Below are 16,352 nucleotides of genomic sequence, written 5' to 3'. Positions count from 1 at the left end.
CATAGGGGCTATTAGCAATCACCTTGTCCGTCATGTGGCTAGAAATGGCTTCTAGGAGATTTGCTCTGTAACCTTCCCAGGGACAGAGGTGAGGGTTGTAGCTACCTGAATCCTCCTCTTGCCCTCCTGAAGATGGGTGTGACATCTTCAAGACAGTCATCAAGAACCTGCCCTGATCACCACAATGTTTCAGTGGTGGTAACATCAGCCATCTCCCTCAGCGCCCTGACGTACATCCCATCTGGTCCTGTTGACTCCTGTATGGCCAGTTGGGCTCAAGAGTTTCCTCACTATCTTCCTTTACAGCAGACGTTGCTCCAGTCCCACAGGAGGCTCAGGGGCCTGGGAGGCCTGAAGGCAAAACCAACCACTGAAAACTGAGGCAAAAAAGACATTGACTACCTTGGCTTTTTTCATGTCCTTTGTCACTAGGTCCCTTTTGTCACCAGGCAGTGGGTCCACAATTTCCTTAGGCATCCTTTTGTTGTCCCTTACTGTGTCAGTCATATTCTAGTTTTGTTACGTAGATAACTTCTCTGACAGACCAGGTGTAGATAAGCATCTCCATATAGATATTCTAAAACAAGGCATGAGTAATGTATAGAAAATTCTGAAAGCAATGGAAAAGATTAATTGACATTTTCAAAGTAAAAGTACAGAATTATATAATGAAGGTTGAGAGCAAAAGTTTAAAATTAATCGGAATAAATTTTCACACAGTGGAGTCACCTGTACAAATGAGTTTCACAAAATATTTTGAAGGGCACTAGTTCTGACACTTTAAAAAAAGATACCTGAATGGATATTTGTGTAACACCTATTTATACTAGAGGTGAACTCTGTCTAAAAGCAAAAACTGGTGTCTTTGGAGGCAAATGTCTGTGGTGCCTATGAACTTACTGCTTTAGGAGAAAGGTTTCATCTAGCTCCTCTAGATTGTCAGGTACTGAGCAGCATCAGACACTGGAGTTTGAATTGCACAGATCGCTACCCTGGACTGGGATGGTGCTTTCTGTGGTCTCTGTTGACATTAATGGTGAATATTAACATGTAAGGAACCTTTCAACATTCTCTAAGCTCTTTTTAAAACGCACTTGCAGTCACGGGAAATTCCTTTTTGTACTTTCCCATCTTATGATTGAGTGCACTCCTGCATGTGAAATCTTTGTGTCTGAGTCACTGTTTACCACAGGAGAAATAAAACCTGAAAAGCATGCCACGATTTTGGTACTCCCTCAGGTCATTTGGTAAGAGTAGAAAGAAATAATTTAAAATTACTTTTCTAAGAAGGGAAAAGATCTTTTTTCTTTGTTTTTCTTCTCTTTTCACTTATAAAACTTGATTTACTTAAGTGAATATTGTCTACTATGGGAGCACTTCTGATGAATAATTATTTTTGTATGTGGCACTCTTATAGCCGTGCCTATCAACTCCTACAACTCAAATAATTTGGATTTATTTTCAGAATGTGTTGTGTGTGTTTATACGGGTGTTTTTTTGTTTATGTGAGAAGGATTATATGCAAAATTTAACGTTTTTCAGTAGTTCCTGAGTTAGCATTCTCTGTACATTCAAGTGCATCTGACTGTGTGTTAAACGGATGGTACTAAAAATGTTTCTATAATTAAACTGTATTTAAGTCCTCAGAGAGGAAGCTTTTCAGCAAGCTGAACTTCAAATACAACAAACAAAATGATAACGAAATGTTCTTAAGCCACATCCTATTAAATGAGTAAAAATAATATTTGAAGGGTTACTTTTCATAGCTGTGGGTGTTGCATTTGGCAATTATGCAGAAAATGTAAGTTTTAATATTCAGACCAGAATTTCACATAGTATTACTCCTACCAGTATTTCCTCCGGAAGGGAAATGTATTTTTGAGTGAACACTTCAAGTTATTCGGGTCGTGGTTTGTCCTGTTTGCAGAATTCCCTCTGAATATAATAAGATCCCTTTCATGTAAAGGCCTGTGGAAACTCTTGAAAGTTTTGATAAGCTGGTGAGCAGTGAAAAATTACGCCGTGCAGCATCCTGCACCGTCGGACGCAAGACAGCACAGAACCACAGGCGAGGATTCAGCTGGGGGAGACGTGCACTTTGCTGATAGCCTCCCCCTGCCTGCTGCCTGCGGCTTGCTGCCCGCAGCTTGCTGCCTGGAGGTCACCACCACCGCCGCTCCGCCAGTGGAGCAGGTTGTGTCTACCTGAAGTGACCTTTTGTTCTTCCCTTCTCCATCCTAGGAAGTCGTCGTCTTCTAGAACCTCCCATATCCATGCCTTTGGCATTGCTCTCCTGTTGTCTTTAATACATGGTTTAGTTTTCTGGGTGTTTATCATGAGGAACACAGGCTTTGTATCTGGGTTTATCGATGAAATGCACTAGTTTATGTTCACAAGTTTAATCTAGGTATCTGGTCATTGTAAAAGGTGCTCGAGTCTCAAATTCTATGAAACTGCTTCCAATGAGGGTTTAGAAACTTTAATAAACATCTTGAGCTGTGATTAAGGTGAGGACCCTGAAGAAGGTTAGTTATTTGTAGGGCCATGGAAGTCACTGGCAAAGGGAAGTTAAATCAAACTGTCAATATTCCCATCTTAGATACTGCAGTCTACTGGCAATCCTCTAACACCTTAAGCCTGGGTAAATAATAGGAGCTTAACTTCATAAGTGAAGTGGTTTCCATAACCTTTTGGGAAAGGTATATCCTTACCATTTGACTATTTGAATCAGAGAGGTTTTGTTCTGATGCAGGAGACTACTGCTGTTCTTTTTATGTGCTGTATTTTGTAGAAACAGTCTGCTATTAGACTAAGTATGTTGCCTTCTCTGCTGCCTCCAGTCCTAAACATTTGGAAATAAGATACTTTTTGTCACCTGTTCTTCTTATTTGCTAATGAATCTATTATCCTGAATGCTGTAAGTTATCTAACCATTGGTTCCCAAGGAAGACCTTTGTTTGCAAGATGGTATTATATTTTGATTGTTATTTACTTAGGATTAATTACTTTTGATTGTTTTACACTACTGTTGCTAGTATCATTCTTATTAACCATCTGTATCTTTCTTTTTGCAGCTTGGGTCCTGTGTTTGCGCTGTTTGTACCATTTTATTCCTCCATTCCAAGAGTGCAGGTGACACAAGTATTAGGCCACTTTTCTATCACAAACAAGACACTGGTCTACATACTAGGTTTACAGGTATGGTATGTACTTGCTTGTTCATCTTTTAATGAATTACTAATGTTGTAGTTAGTATTTCTGTATGTTCGTCTATGAATTTTGATGCTTCCACATGTGTGATTCCCCATACGTTTAGCTAGTGACTGTCCCATCAACTAAAATATTGAAAAACATGTGTTGCTAGTATGCATTTCTACATGTTGAAGTGCTGGGCAAGTGATCTGTTCTTCCATTCTCTTCTGTCTTGATTGTCTGGCACAGGAAAATATAATAGACAATTCTACTTTTTTTTTTTTTGGTCAACCAAATGAACTAGATGAAAATAGATGAAAACAGAACCTGATGCTAAGGCATATGTATCTTTCACCTTTTTAATTTGCTTATATTCTTGATTTTGTTTATTTTCTCCTTGTCTGTTAGAGCTCAAACAAAGCTATAGAATACAGTGGTTTTCTATGCTAAGACTGTCAGTAAATAATCAAGGTTTTGGCTGAATTCAATTTTTATATAAATTAATAGTATTTGTATATCAAGCGTTACCATGTGACAGGTAATTTAAAATAGTGTAATGTAGAGCACAGCAATATCATGTAGTATTATGTTAAATATGAGTGGGAAAATATAGGTACTAGGTACAGAAAGGCAGTAGTTGTTCAAAAAAACAACAACAAAAAAACCCCAGCAGCCTAGAAATGAATGGACACTTGTGTCACAACGTGAATTATGAAACAGGAGATGTGCAAACTTATGAGAAATTATACTCATTTTTATATATCCCAGGGACTCAAAAATAGCTCTAGCACTAGCAACGGAAAGCACCATAGTTATGTGAAGTGTGGTAGAGAGTATTTTAGAATGAGTGGTCAGTTTCAGAATATTGACTCCTGCTCCACATGAACATTTCATTCATCCCTTTTGCTCTTCAGCCTTTGGATTCCTTCAATTTCTGCTCCAGGACCTTATTTTCTTGATCTTTCAGAAATCTTGTTTCCTCTCTTCTAAACCCATCAATACCACTATTATTCCAGTCTTTGGGAAAGCCGTGATATTGCCTGAGCTCTTTTCCATTGTGTCCTTTGCCTTTTGCTTTTGTACACACACCACCTCCGATACAGATCACTCCTGTTACTAATCACTGTATCTTTGCTGGATCTTTCCCTGCTGCGTACAGAACAGTTGCTGCCGTGACACATCACAGAGGCTGAGGGAAAAAATCATTTGCCTTCTCCTCATTTGTAAACTCTGTCCTTGCCTCAAGTCACTCTTTCCGTAGTCAGAAGTCTAGAGGGAAGGTGTTCTCATGATTCAGTCAGCATTGTGCAGAACTATTTTAGTAACCAGTATCAGTCTAATTTTCAGCCCATTTTTCCAGTTGGTAATAACCTTCTCCAGGTGATTAATCACATAGTTTACTAGAAGTGATGAGCTGCCCTGTTGGCTTATGAGGATTTATTAAAAAATTCACTCCAACCTATTTCTGTGATTTCATATCAACAAATATGCCACTGGGTGAGAACTTTTTTTCTTTAATTTTGATGTTCATGCTTGGTCTCTCTGTGGAGTGACTAAGAGAGCTCTGAGAACTTCACTTGCACTGTCTGCCCTGCTTGGAACTCTTCTCCTATTGCTGCTGAGTCATTTCCTTTGCTTCAGTGTATCTTTCAGACTTGTTTTTCTGTGCAGCCTATAACTGACATCCTGTTATACTTAGTATGCTATATGAAAATTAAATGTATTGTTCTGTAGGAGGAGAACAATTGTTGGATCCCTGTGTTTTTTCCACTTCTGCTACTTCTGGAATACATCTTTTTTTAATGTTAAACTGAATTTTCACAGAGATAAATGTCTGACTTCTCCCATTGTCATAAGTACATAGCCTATATAATATTGCAGTATAGTAGTTCAGACAACAACAGTTTTGTAAAATTAAAACTTTAAATCACTGCTCTTGTCTTCTAGCTCTTAACCTCTGGTTCCTACATCTGGATTTTAGCCTTAAGTGGATTGGTAAGTCTTACTGTTTTAAAAATCATGTGTTACTTAAAACACTCAGTTATGTATACAATCAGTGAAGTATATTTGGACCCAAAAAGAAAGAAATTACTGAGTAATGTTTTTATTTGTGATAGTAAGGAGAAAGTTTTTGTCTTTAACTTCCAAAGGTGTAAAGCACTGGCTGGCTGGTGATAAACTGACAGACAACAAAAGAGCTGGTTAATATTTGCAGGGTGCCACTGCTCTCTGATGCCCTAAAATTAATTTTACTGCCATGGATATAGCTTTAGACCCACAACTATAAATGAGACTATTGAAGAAATGGTAGAAATGTTTACTGTATTGTTTATTTTTCAGTTTTCAGCAAGCCTCAAGCTTTTATTCCAAAAACCAGCTTTTAACAACTTTGCTGGGAGGATTTTTCATGTTTTGCTGTTCTCCTAGGACATCTGTAGTATAGCGATTTCTCACTATGATAATGGCAGTAAGGGTCCAAAATCACTTTCTTCACGCCAGTCAGATAAAGTCAGTGTGGCCTGTCTTTTTCCTTTCTGACTCTGTTCTTAGTACTAAGGCTCTTAGTGCTAAAACAGATTGTACTAAATCTTCCAGATTGTTAGATACTGATAAGCTTGTTTTAAAATTTTACAGACTTAGAAATTAGGAGCTCAGATTCTGATTTCTTGGCCCAAAATACTGTCTGCTTTTCAGTGAAAGTGCCACCTCTTCCCAAGAAGCTCATTATTAAGTTGATGTAATCTTAAGAAGAACTTCAGTTGTGTCCTTGCTCTTTACAACCTACTAATTTGAATTTGCGGTGAGCCCAGAGTGAAATGCCTGGGGACACTTCACATATTGCTGCTGTAACTCAGTAGTTTGGTCTCTTACCATTTGCATTGACGTTCCAAAATATTCTGTGAGCTTGCAGGATAACTAACAGGAGTGATGGAGCAGTAAACAGTGAAGTCTGCTCAGCAATTTGGTCTGACCATAAATATCGATGAAAACAGTGCAACTAACAAACCAGAATTTCTCTCTCCTGGAGATCAGCCCAGGCCTCTGTGCCCGCCTAAGGATCTGTGACTTCCTCCAAACACACTACCCTTCCTGTTACTCTTCTGGCTCTTTTAATAGCCCTTCCTTTTAAACAGGTGTTCATTAGAGAGGGAAGGGAAGGAAAGGAAAGAAAAAGAAAGGCATTTTAACTCACTCTTTCCTGGTGGCAGGAACAGTATGTATGCTTGGTTATACAGACTTATGAAGAACGGCTCGAATATTTTTATTTTATAAAATAAAGTTCTTATTTTAATTCCTTTTTAATGTACAGTTTTATTCAGCTGTATAATGCAACTTTCTTAGGATTCTTTTTAATAAATTACCTTTTTTTAATTGCAGGTTGACAGTATGTTTTACATAGGTATAAGTCCATAGGAATAAATTGAGCTTTCTCTGTGTCACAGGACAGCTTAAAAAAATCATTTGAAGTTTTCATATTGTTTCAGTCAGCATGAATTAAGTCATCATCAATGATGATGTGTTTTCAGTCTCAATTTTTTCTGTAGCAAGCAGAGAGCTGCACTCTACCGTTTTCTAATAAGTGACACAATTTGGAAAGAAGTTCATGTTATGAATTTCAGCCATTTTTTGCACAGCGTATCTGTCACACTTCTGTGAATAAGGAGTCTCTTTTTCTCCTTTGTTAGAAATGATAATTTGGCTTCTTTTGAGAAAACTTGATAAAGGAGTAAAGTTTCGTAGTATATTAAATAATCTGAAGAGGGATATGAAATGCTATAAAGAACCTTTCAGCACTACAAGTGTAGATACTTGATAGCATATGTATATGTACAATTGCAGAAATACATAGGTTGTCAAATCAATGTAAAGTCATTCTGACAACCTATGTATTTTTGTAATTCTTACCGCTCTTGACATTTTCTAACATACTATGTCTTTGTTGAATCAAATTTTCATGTATTTGTACAAAAAGGCTGAGTAAATGGATGAACACCAAATCAGCTAGGTGTGATATTTAGTCACTATTTCATTGCCTGTTAGACACTTCGCTGTCTGTATTTTTAGCTCTAAAGATCACTTAGACACTAATATGACTGTATATGATGCTGTTCTGCAATTTAGCTTTTGTTGCACTTCTGCGTATGTGGAGTATTAAAATGGATAGTGCAAGCATGATTTCTGAATTGGTGTCGGCTTCCACTTTCTCTTCACCACGTTCCCGGTTTAGGTTTATTTAAATTCTCACAATTTATATTTTAACATGTAATGAACACTCTTAGACTAAATGGGATCTGACTTTCCAGGTACAAGATGTGGCACTGGAGATTGATTTCTGTGTTCATCTTTGCTAATGCTGTTAGACTTTCCTGTGAATACCAGGCAGGGTGTAGAGCAACTGGGAATTGTACCGCCTTGAGTTCTTGTTTTCAGTGGTTTTGAGCGATGCCATCATTATAGAAATTTGTTTGCATGTGTGTATGAGTCTATGTATGCAGGTAGGCATTGATGTAATGTGCCTGGTGATAGGGAATTTTAGACAATTTGTAGTTTGATGCTGGATTGTTCTCAGTTACGGAGATTACAGGACATGTTTTTTTTATTGGAATACAAAAGGTCTACTGTATCTGTCTTTGTCATAAGGTATATCTTCCTAGATCTCCAATTTTGAATCAACATAGGAATACACTCTTAAAGGCAACTTCTTTACTCTCCAGATGAAACTGGAGTACCCCTCAATTACCGTTCTTTTGGTATATCAGTATGGGCCTGGTAACTTCAGTTGCTGGTATGTTGTGTAAAACATGCCGTTTAAATACATGATGCATATTTACAAAAAAGGAAGAATTTAAGAAGTAGACTGTAAACAAATTCACAAATCTGTTGTAATCAGTAATCTGTAATGTTGTTATTCTTACAATTTATGAGACTAATTTAGTTTCTTGTGATTTGTTTTGCCAAGTATCTACCATACTTGGTACATACAGTCCAGATTTGTTTCTTATGATAGGGTTTTTTTAATGTCATAAAAATAGGAAACTTCATATTAGAGATGCAGATGTATCATAAAAGTCATACAACCTATTTCCATTTGACTTTAAGCCAGAAATTCTTTCAATAGTTGTTTACAGAAGTGCTTCCATATAATGCATATCACTCAGTTTAGTGAAGGCCAGAAACTAAAAGTTTCCTTACTATTTTTTTCCTTAAAACAGTCAAAACACCTTAGAAAATGGTATCCACTTGAACGTTTCATTGGACACATACATATCAATCCATCTTCTCTCCCTTCCCCCCCCCCCCTTTAAAATCTCTTGGATTCTCAGCTTACATTTCTCATTGCTATACTTTTGCAAGATTGAAATTTGAGGGGCATGTGAAGGCTCACTCAATCATAGCTACAGCATACCTGCTTCAAGAAGTAAGCTCAGGTTGGTACCAGCAGATAAGATATGCCCACTGGAACATGCAGTTCCCTCCACTCGTTAGTATAATGTTGTCATCATACAGATCACGTGCTAGGATTTCTGCTAACCGTGTAGCTAGGGCTATATTTCATAGGGGAAAGGTATCTTGCAGGCTCTTTCTGTGATTTTGGTGTTGTAGCCTCTTTCTTCTTATCTAGTGTCATTGGTTTATTTGTTTGCAAGGTGACCTGCATTCCATAACGTTCAAAATTTGCAGTACCCCAAGTCTTCTGTGAGCTGCCTTGAATTTCTGTAGAGTTCAGTTCAAACCTTAGGAAACTGAAATTGTCTTAACCTTACCAATGCTGAAGTTTCTAAAACCCTGTTTACTTTGTAGATTTCACTAAGCCAAATGCAACAGCCTTCTGCATTGTTTCTGTACGATGCTCTGATTTACTTTTCTCAGGTTGTATGAAAAGTTGCGTTTTTTATACTTCAGGTATTGGAAAACTGTAGAGAATCTGTAATTTAGAGCATGTACTTCAAAGGCTTACGGTTAAGATAGAAAGCTCGGACAGTGTTGAGAGCTTGGTTTTAATTTCAGTTCTGATTTTTGAGTGCTTTAGTTCTTATTCATAATTTTGAAGTTGCTAACTTGGTCTTACATAGGCTACAGATATCTGTTGTTAAATGCTCCCGAGCGTACTTTGGATTGTTTTGAGTTCTGTTTGTTAAGAACTTTATTCATCCTCTCTGTTTGTTATTCGTTCAGCTGAGGTGTTTTTCTATAGTGAATTCCTGTCCTTTAGGATTGGCATTTATAGGATAAGATGTGATTGGGCTGGGGAGCAAAATATTTAAACCAGACTTTCATTTTTTTAGTTCTTGTCTTAAAAATAATTTTCTGTAGTTAGTATCTGATCAGACCTAAGAATCGTTGATTTTGTTGTTGTTCTTCCTCTTCCACATCTTTCTTAAGTGATTTGGAATAATCCTTACTGAATTCTTTTTGTTGTTTTAAAAAATTTTTGAAGGGAATGCAGAAGCATTTGTATTACCCCTACAGTGCAGTATTCACATTTAAAATATCATCCTTTCTACATACTTAAAATTAGTATTAAATATGTGCTGGCTTTCTTGAAGAGAATCTTTGATCAGAGCCTGATAATGTAGTATGCAGTTACCTCCACATTCATGTCCTGCCATGCATCCTTCTTTATCCTCCAGTTAGTGTGGACATCCTCCAGTCATCCACGTTTAGTCTTATGTAAATCTTTAGTCAATGTCGAAGTATGATACTCCTTGAATTCTTTGTAATTTTATAATTACAAATGGTGATTCAGGTAAGTCTACTTACATCCAGTTAAATGCCTTGTGGTAGTACTTTGGTGACACAGAAGAGAGTCAGTCTAATATGACTATATATTGGCCTGACTCCAGCAAGTCCATGTCTTTCCTGTGCCAGGGAGCACAGAACTGGACACAGTACTCCAGGTGCAGCCTCGCTGATGCCGAGACAAGAGGAAGGATCACTTCCCTCGACCTGCTGGCAACACAGTTCAGGAAGCTCAGCACATAGGTTGTGAAGTGCATAGTCTGAAATAAGAAGTGGAAAAGCAATAGAATAACAGAAATTAGGGAATGAAAATGAGAAGCACTGTCTCTTTGTCTGTCTCCTAACTTTAGGACAGGTGCAGATATTCATATGTAAGCTAACAGGTGTGCTGAATCCCACCCAAAACTAATGTGAGGTATCTGCATGTGGGCAAAGGTCAATATTCAGTTGAGTGACTGTAGGTCACTTAATTTGAGATGAGTCTCTACGTTCTACTGACTGTATTGACTTAATCTCCTCTGTGGTGGGAGCTTAGACACCTTGCTCATGTCTAGATGGCTGCATGTAAACACATGACAGCTGACTAAGCTGACAGCACTTACTCCTGCATCAGTTAAAGCATCTGAGAAGAAAAGTAGTTGATACATCTGGCATACAGGGGGTGTTAGTGTGGAATTGAGGTTGTAATTGTTTGGGGAGCAGGGAGATGCAGATATTTCCAATTCTGGAAGAAAGAGAAAGTAGTGGGAAAGGAGGGGAGAAGGTAATACTGTGTCCGTAAGATACTTTCTCTTTTATATCAACGGCTTCTGAGATCCTACAGAAAAATGGATTTTAGTTTTCTGTTTGTATTTCAGTTATAAGTTTTCAGTTTCTCTCTCAGATCTGGGGAAGAGTTTGTGCGCCCAAAATCTGGTCCACTTGGTCAACTGTGCCAACTGGTTCAGTGAGAGGTAGACTGCATCTATCAAGCTTTTCTAGCCTATGCGTGTACACCGTCATGGCTGCAATGTTACCATTGCTTAGAGAGGGAATCTGTGAGAGTAATTCAGCTGTGTGTGTACTTTGGAGACATCTGCCATAGGATGAGTCACATCTTAACAGTGCCCATTTCTCTCTGTTGACTATGAAACCAACTTTAAACAACCAGCTCATAAGTAGGCTTTTAAATTACAGATGTCTACATTGGGGCAGATAAATCCAATCATGATCTTTTATGTAAAGAGGTTTGGTTAACAATATGATGACGATTGCCTGCAGAACTCTAGTGGAGTCCCGAGGGAACCTATCCTTAGGTCACAAGTACAAGTTAAGAATAGATGTACTGTGCTGAAATGGCACTGCAGTCATGGTTGCACATACACAAAGAACGACTGAGATCTCATAATGATTGCACCTGACCAATGAAGATAACATTGACGGACTCTGAAGAAAAAAAATTCAAGGTATCTGGGAAATTTATGGGCCCAGTCAACTGGGAAGGAAATTAAACAGAATTAGTTTATTTTTATTATAGTCTTATTTTTCTGTCAAGCTAACTATTGCAAAAGGCTGTTTATACTCTCAGTAACTATTTCTGCGAAGAAAACCCAAACAAAATAATCTGTTGTGTTACAATTACATTGCAGGTTATAACTACAAGTTGAAAATACATGTGTAGTGGTTTTATTTGTTGGATGGTTTTCACACAATCTCTCTTAGTTTGATAAATGTGTTTCTCTAGTCAAGGTAAATACAGAATCTCTACGCAAACTTTAACCCTTTGTTTTGATTCTAGCTGTATAGAATTCAGAACATACTAAGGATAAAGCAGATAAAATAGGTATAAAAATGTCACTTCACCTTAAGAATACTGCTATTTGCTTTCAATTTGTTGATACCTGAAAATAACGAAGTCTTGAATACATATGATGAATATATTTAAATTACTCAGAACAAAATAATAGTGTGTTTGCTGTCAAGTTCTAACTGTTAGGCAAAATAATTTTCAATATCGTTTTCTACACCAATCTGCCTACTGTTTTTTCTGTTTGATTTCCTTTTTTAGTGTTAATCAAGTACAGTTATTTTAAATATCTCAGTAGTGGAACATACGTGTCTCTGTCGTGTAAAATACTGGAGAGCTTCCATGTTTGGTTTACCTAATGTAAAAGAGAAACTACAGCTACTTCCTTTTTTCTAAAAAGTGTACAACTTTGGAGGGACATGAGGGAAGGGGAGGGGAAGTTGGGCTTTATACAAGAGTGGGAAGAAGTCAAGAAACTTCATGTGAAGGACCAGTAGTAAGCCATGATGTTAAGAAACTGAAAAAATGTAAGCACACTTTTTTCTGCAGCATGCCAGACAATTTCCAGCATACTCTGTTTCCTCTGCTTAGCATTGTGCCTCATACAATATGGTGGATGAGGTTGTAGGTTATGATGGCATGACTAACAGAAAACAACTAAGATGTGTTTTATGTTGCCAGCTGAAATTTCTCCATTCTAACAATGTGAACTTAACTGCAATGTTTTTCTGTGGTGACTTTTTAGAGCCTAAAATCCTCTGGAGGCTCATCTGTTTGGCGGAAGTAGCCCTTTAATCTGATGTACAGTGCTGAAGTTGGGATATAATGAGATCATCTTATCTTCATTGAATAAACAAAGTTGGTTTACTTTCTTAAACACTAGAAATTCACTACATGTCTGTAACAAAAATGATGTAAAAAGTTACTTTATACGTTGTCAAAGCTTGGGGTTTTTTAAATGATATATATCAAGTTCTGCATATGAACGAGCTAAAGAGGAAGTTCTTTGGAAATACTTGACATTAAGATGAGTGTATGACACTAAACCAGACTGAATCACGAGCCTATTTTAACTACAAATGTCTCCATTCTAGGTTTATTGGAAATATGCAAATAGGTATCTCTTCCTCACTAGATGGAACTTCTTGAAAATTTGTTAAAACTCAGCACAGCGTTTAAAGTTTCTTATACTTCCATCTAATAGCTTTATAATTGAAGTAGTAGATCAAGGGAGAGAGGGAGTGGCACTGAAATCCTAACAGATGTGGAGGTAACAAGGTGGATTGCTGGTGTACACTTGGTGCTCTTCACCGCTGAGTCTGTCCTTCCATCTGTTTATACTTGTGAAGAATTGCAGTTTCACACGATTGCTCTGAACAATTACTGGTCCACAGTAAGTTTCTTGGCAACTATATGTAGAAGATATACTTCTCTTCTGCTAGTCCCTCACAGTTTTGTCTTGTTCCTTCACTGGGTGCTTTTTATTTTAGATTTTACTGTGAACTTTGTATTGTCAGACTTCTCAACTTCCTGCTCTGTGAGTACAGAAGTCCACACGTTTGGGTTATGCAATGATTTTCTGTCTAAGGCAGGACAAGGAAGGGCCAAGACACTAGTCTGCTGTTGAGGAGCAGCAGAGAGAGAGAAGACAGCCCACTGCAACTGATGCATTGGTTATAGACTAGGCATGCTACTCCATTGAGCTCAGTAAAGCTAGGAAGGCAGGTGGGAGCCACGTGTATGAGTCTCACACACGGTGCTAAGTGCCATCCTCCATTTTAGCAGTGTCCATAAACTTTTAGCCTTATAAATCCTTTTCTTCTGATTAAATGCTCTGGAATGACTTGCTCTCTACAACTACCTAAAAGGAGGTTATAATGAGGTGGGCGTTGGTCTCTTTTCCCAAATAGACCAAGATGAAACGGCCTAAAGTTGCGCCAGGGGAGGTTTAGATTGGATATTAGGAAATTGTACTTCACTGAAAGGGTTATCAAGCACTGGAACAGGCTGCCCAGGGAAGAGGTTGAATCACCATCCCTGGAGGTATTTAAAAGACATGTAGATGTGGTGCTTAGGGACATGGTTTAGTGGTGGACTTGGCAGTGTTAGGTTAATGGTTGGACTCGATGATCTTAAGGGTCTTTTCCAACCTAAATTATTCTATGACTAGCCGTCTCTACTTAGAAAAATATGAGAATGCTTTTACTGATGCAGCTACTAGTTGGTGCTTGCAGTACACTTTCCCTTCTGAGACAAACAAGTCCCAGAGTACTGACACTAAAGACAAGCTGCTGCTTTCTCTTTGCTGTATTTTCTATCTTGAGTTGATAAGAGAATGATTCTGTTTGTGGTTAATGTGTTCAGACACATGTCAAGATTTGTCGTACATTCAGGGAGATGTAGATTTTCCTATCATCACCGCTTGCTTTGTTTTGTTCTTGTGACTTTTTGAACCCGTTCAGGAAAACATTAGACATTAACAAAGGACTGTAGGTGATAAGAGTGAGCAGAGATCAGTAGCCGGGAGGGACATTTGGAAGAAGTGAGGGAATGCTGGTGTGATGTTGAACGTAGTATTTTGAGCAGGAGCGCTTTCCCTGCCTGGCTACATCTGCGCAACCAGGAATGCAGAATCCCTGGGACCAAAGAGGGGGCCGGGCTCCGTAACCTAACGATACAAGGTGAGAGGAGGGAAAATAACTTGCAGGTTCTGGTGCTGCTTGTGCATTGTGCGTCTAAGAAATAATCAGATTAAATGTATACGCAATATTTGCAGCCTGGTTCAGTAATTGTTACTCCCAAAAAAGTGACCTTCCTGGTAGCCCTACAATCTAGGTTTTCTTGAGTGATGAGCCTATCTACGTAACTCTCTTGGGACCAGGCTGTTAGCTTCTGAGGGACCTTCTTGCTAGGTGGATACCTCAAGTACTACATACGAAAAGTAGATGAATTGCGGAAGTGATATGCATTTTCCTCCACTTATTCTTTGGCGATTATGGTTCTATCTTAGTTTCCAGCTGATGTGTGCAAGTTTTGGTCATGGGCTTACAGTCATCTGGAACAATTTCACTAGAGCTGAGGAAAGAATTTCTGAGGTCATGAAGAAGCTTCTGGTCCAGCACCCTGTCATTCCTGGAGTCCAGTCAGGACCTTTCTTTGAATACAGAAAATTTTTGTTAAAGGCAGCCTTCACTATGATGCCAGAGATTATGGCCTTCCTCTTAGCCCATCCCATTTACCTCCTTCCTCACAGCACAAAAAAATCGAAGGGGTTAAGGGTATTTTAAAACTGTTCCTTCTCATTTTAGAATGGTAGCCGGTGTTTGTTGTTACATCCGACCCTGAGAGCAGTCATAAAATGAAAGTAGAATAAAATGAAAATCAGTGTTTCCCAAAGCAGAATGTATTTTTGCTAAAAGTCTCATTATCTCACTGGATAATTAACAATAACCTTGTAAATAATCTGAAAAATATCCCCCTCCCAAAGAATGTTGCATTTTCCTGTACTGTCTCCCTTTGTATATGCAGCAATGCATTTGCTATGTTTATACAAATGTCAGTGAGATAAATATGCCCAAATAAATAGCACAGATGCGGAGTTTCTACATTGCTTCTAGCATAATTGCATTGTTTGGGTATATTTATGGATTGGTTTGCGTTCATATCTCTTCCTGTTCATTTCACTCTGTTGCCTTAGCATAATTCTTGTGGCATAACAGACAATAAATAGTCAAGAATACTGAAACGTGGCATAAAGCAGAATGCAGACTTGGAGTTTTGCATGAACTTTGGCCTTCCTGCTGGACCACTTTGGGCTTGAGTGCTAGGGCTTCATGATGGGATTTAAAATGATGCCTGAGTGATGACTGTAGATAATTTATGGGGCACATGGATTTCTGTTGCTCCTCCTGAACCTGAAATGAAATCAAGCCCCAAGGCAAACACAAGTGTGAACACAGGAAATGGGTATTTTTCTTATAGATGGGAGAAGGGCATCACAAAAACTGGCTTTTTCAATATCACAGTTTTTGATGAACTGGTTTTTGAACCTTTTTTTCTTCCTCCTAGAAGGTAGATGGGATCCTTTTGGAATAAGCCTGTGCATACTCTTATAGATTTAACTTCAAATCAGCTGGTTTGCTTTTGTTTTCACTAGAAGGAGAGACTCGGGTGGTGGGCAGCAGAAGCCTTAAGGGGGGTGGTTTTTTAAGGAGTGTTTACAATGCTTCAGCATCCTCAAGGGCAGCCTTAATCGTCTCAGGTCAGCGTGCAGCATACCCTGACCAGTTCCTTTACTAGAAATGAAAATTTTGTTTGAATTTTGGCCTGTTTGAGAAAAGGTCACTTGGTTTAGGCTCCAATTCTGAAACAAAAAACCCCAGCCAGCTTTCTGAGTCATAGGCAATGCAGTACACAGATTTTAAAAAGTAATAGTCTGTAGTTGTGGGGAAGTTGGAGGTAAAGAAATCCCCTATTCTTTCTCTCTGATTCTTGACTGAGAACTCTGGGTAAATACAATAAAAAGTGCTTTAAAAAACAGAAAGACTAACTGCTATCTGCAGCTAAATACAAAGTAAATTTGGTGTATTTAAGTTTTTTGGTTTGTGGGGGTTTTTTTTAACATATCATTTTT

At 38.2% G+C, this 16,352-nt stretch overlaps 1 protein-coding gene across 1 annotated transcript in view; it reads left to right on the top strand.

Annotated features, from left to right (window-relative positions):
- The window catches only part of UBAC2 (UBA domain containing 2), a 106,114-nt gene that overhangs the window by 67,207 nt on the left and 22,555 nt on the right, over window positions 1-16,352 (top strand). The window contains exons 5-6 of the mRNA XM_072849943.1: window positions 3,075-3,198; window positions 5,140-5,187. Of these exons, the coding sequence (XP_072706044.1) occupies window positions 3,075-3,198; window positions 5,140-5,187 (172 nt within the window). The remainder of the gene's footprint in view (window positions 1-3,074; window positions 3,199-5,139; window positions 5,188-16,352) is intronic.

Source organism: Ciconia boyciana, chromosome 1 (assembly GCF_034638445.1).
Source record: "Ciconia boyciana chromosome 1, ASM3463844v1, whole genome shotgun sequence".
NCBI classification, from domain to species: domain Eukaryota; kingdom Metazoa; phylum Chordata; class Aves; order Ciconiiformes; family Ciconiidae; genus Ciconia; species Ciconia boyciana.
This window is presented reverse-complemented; position numbering and strand designations above follow the sequence as displayed.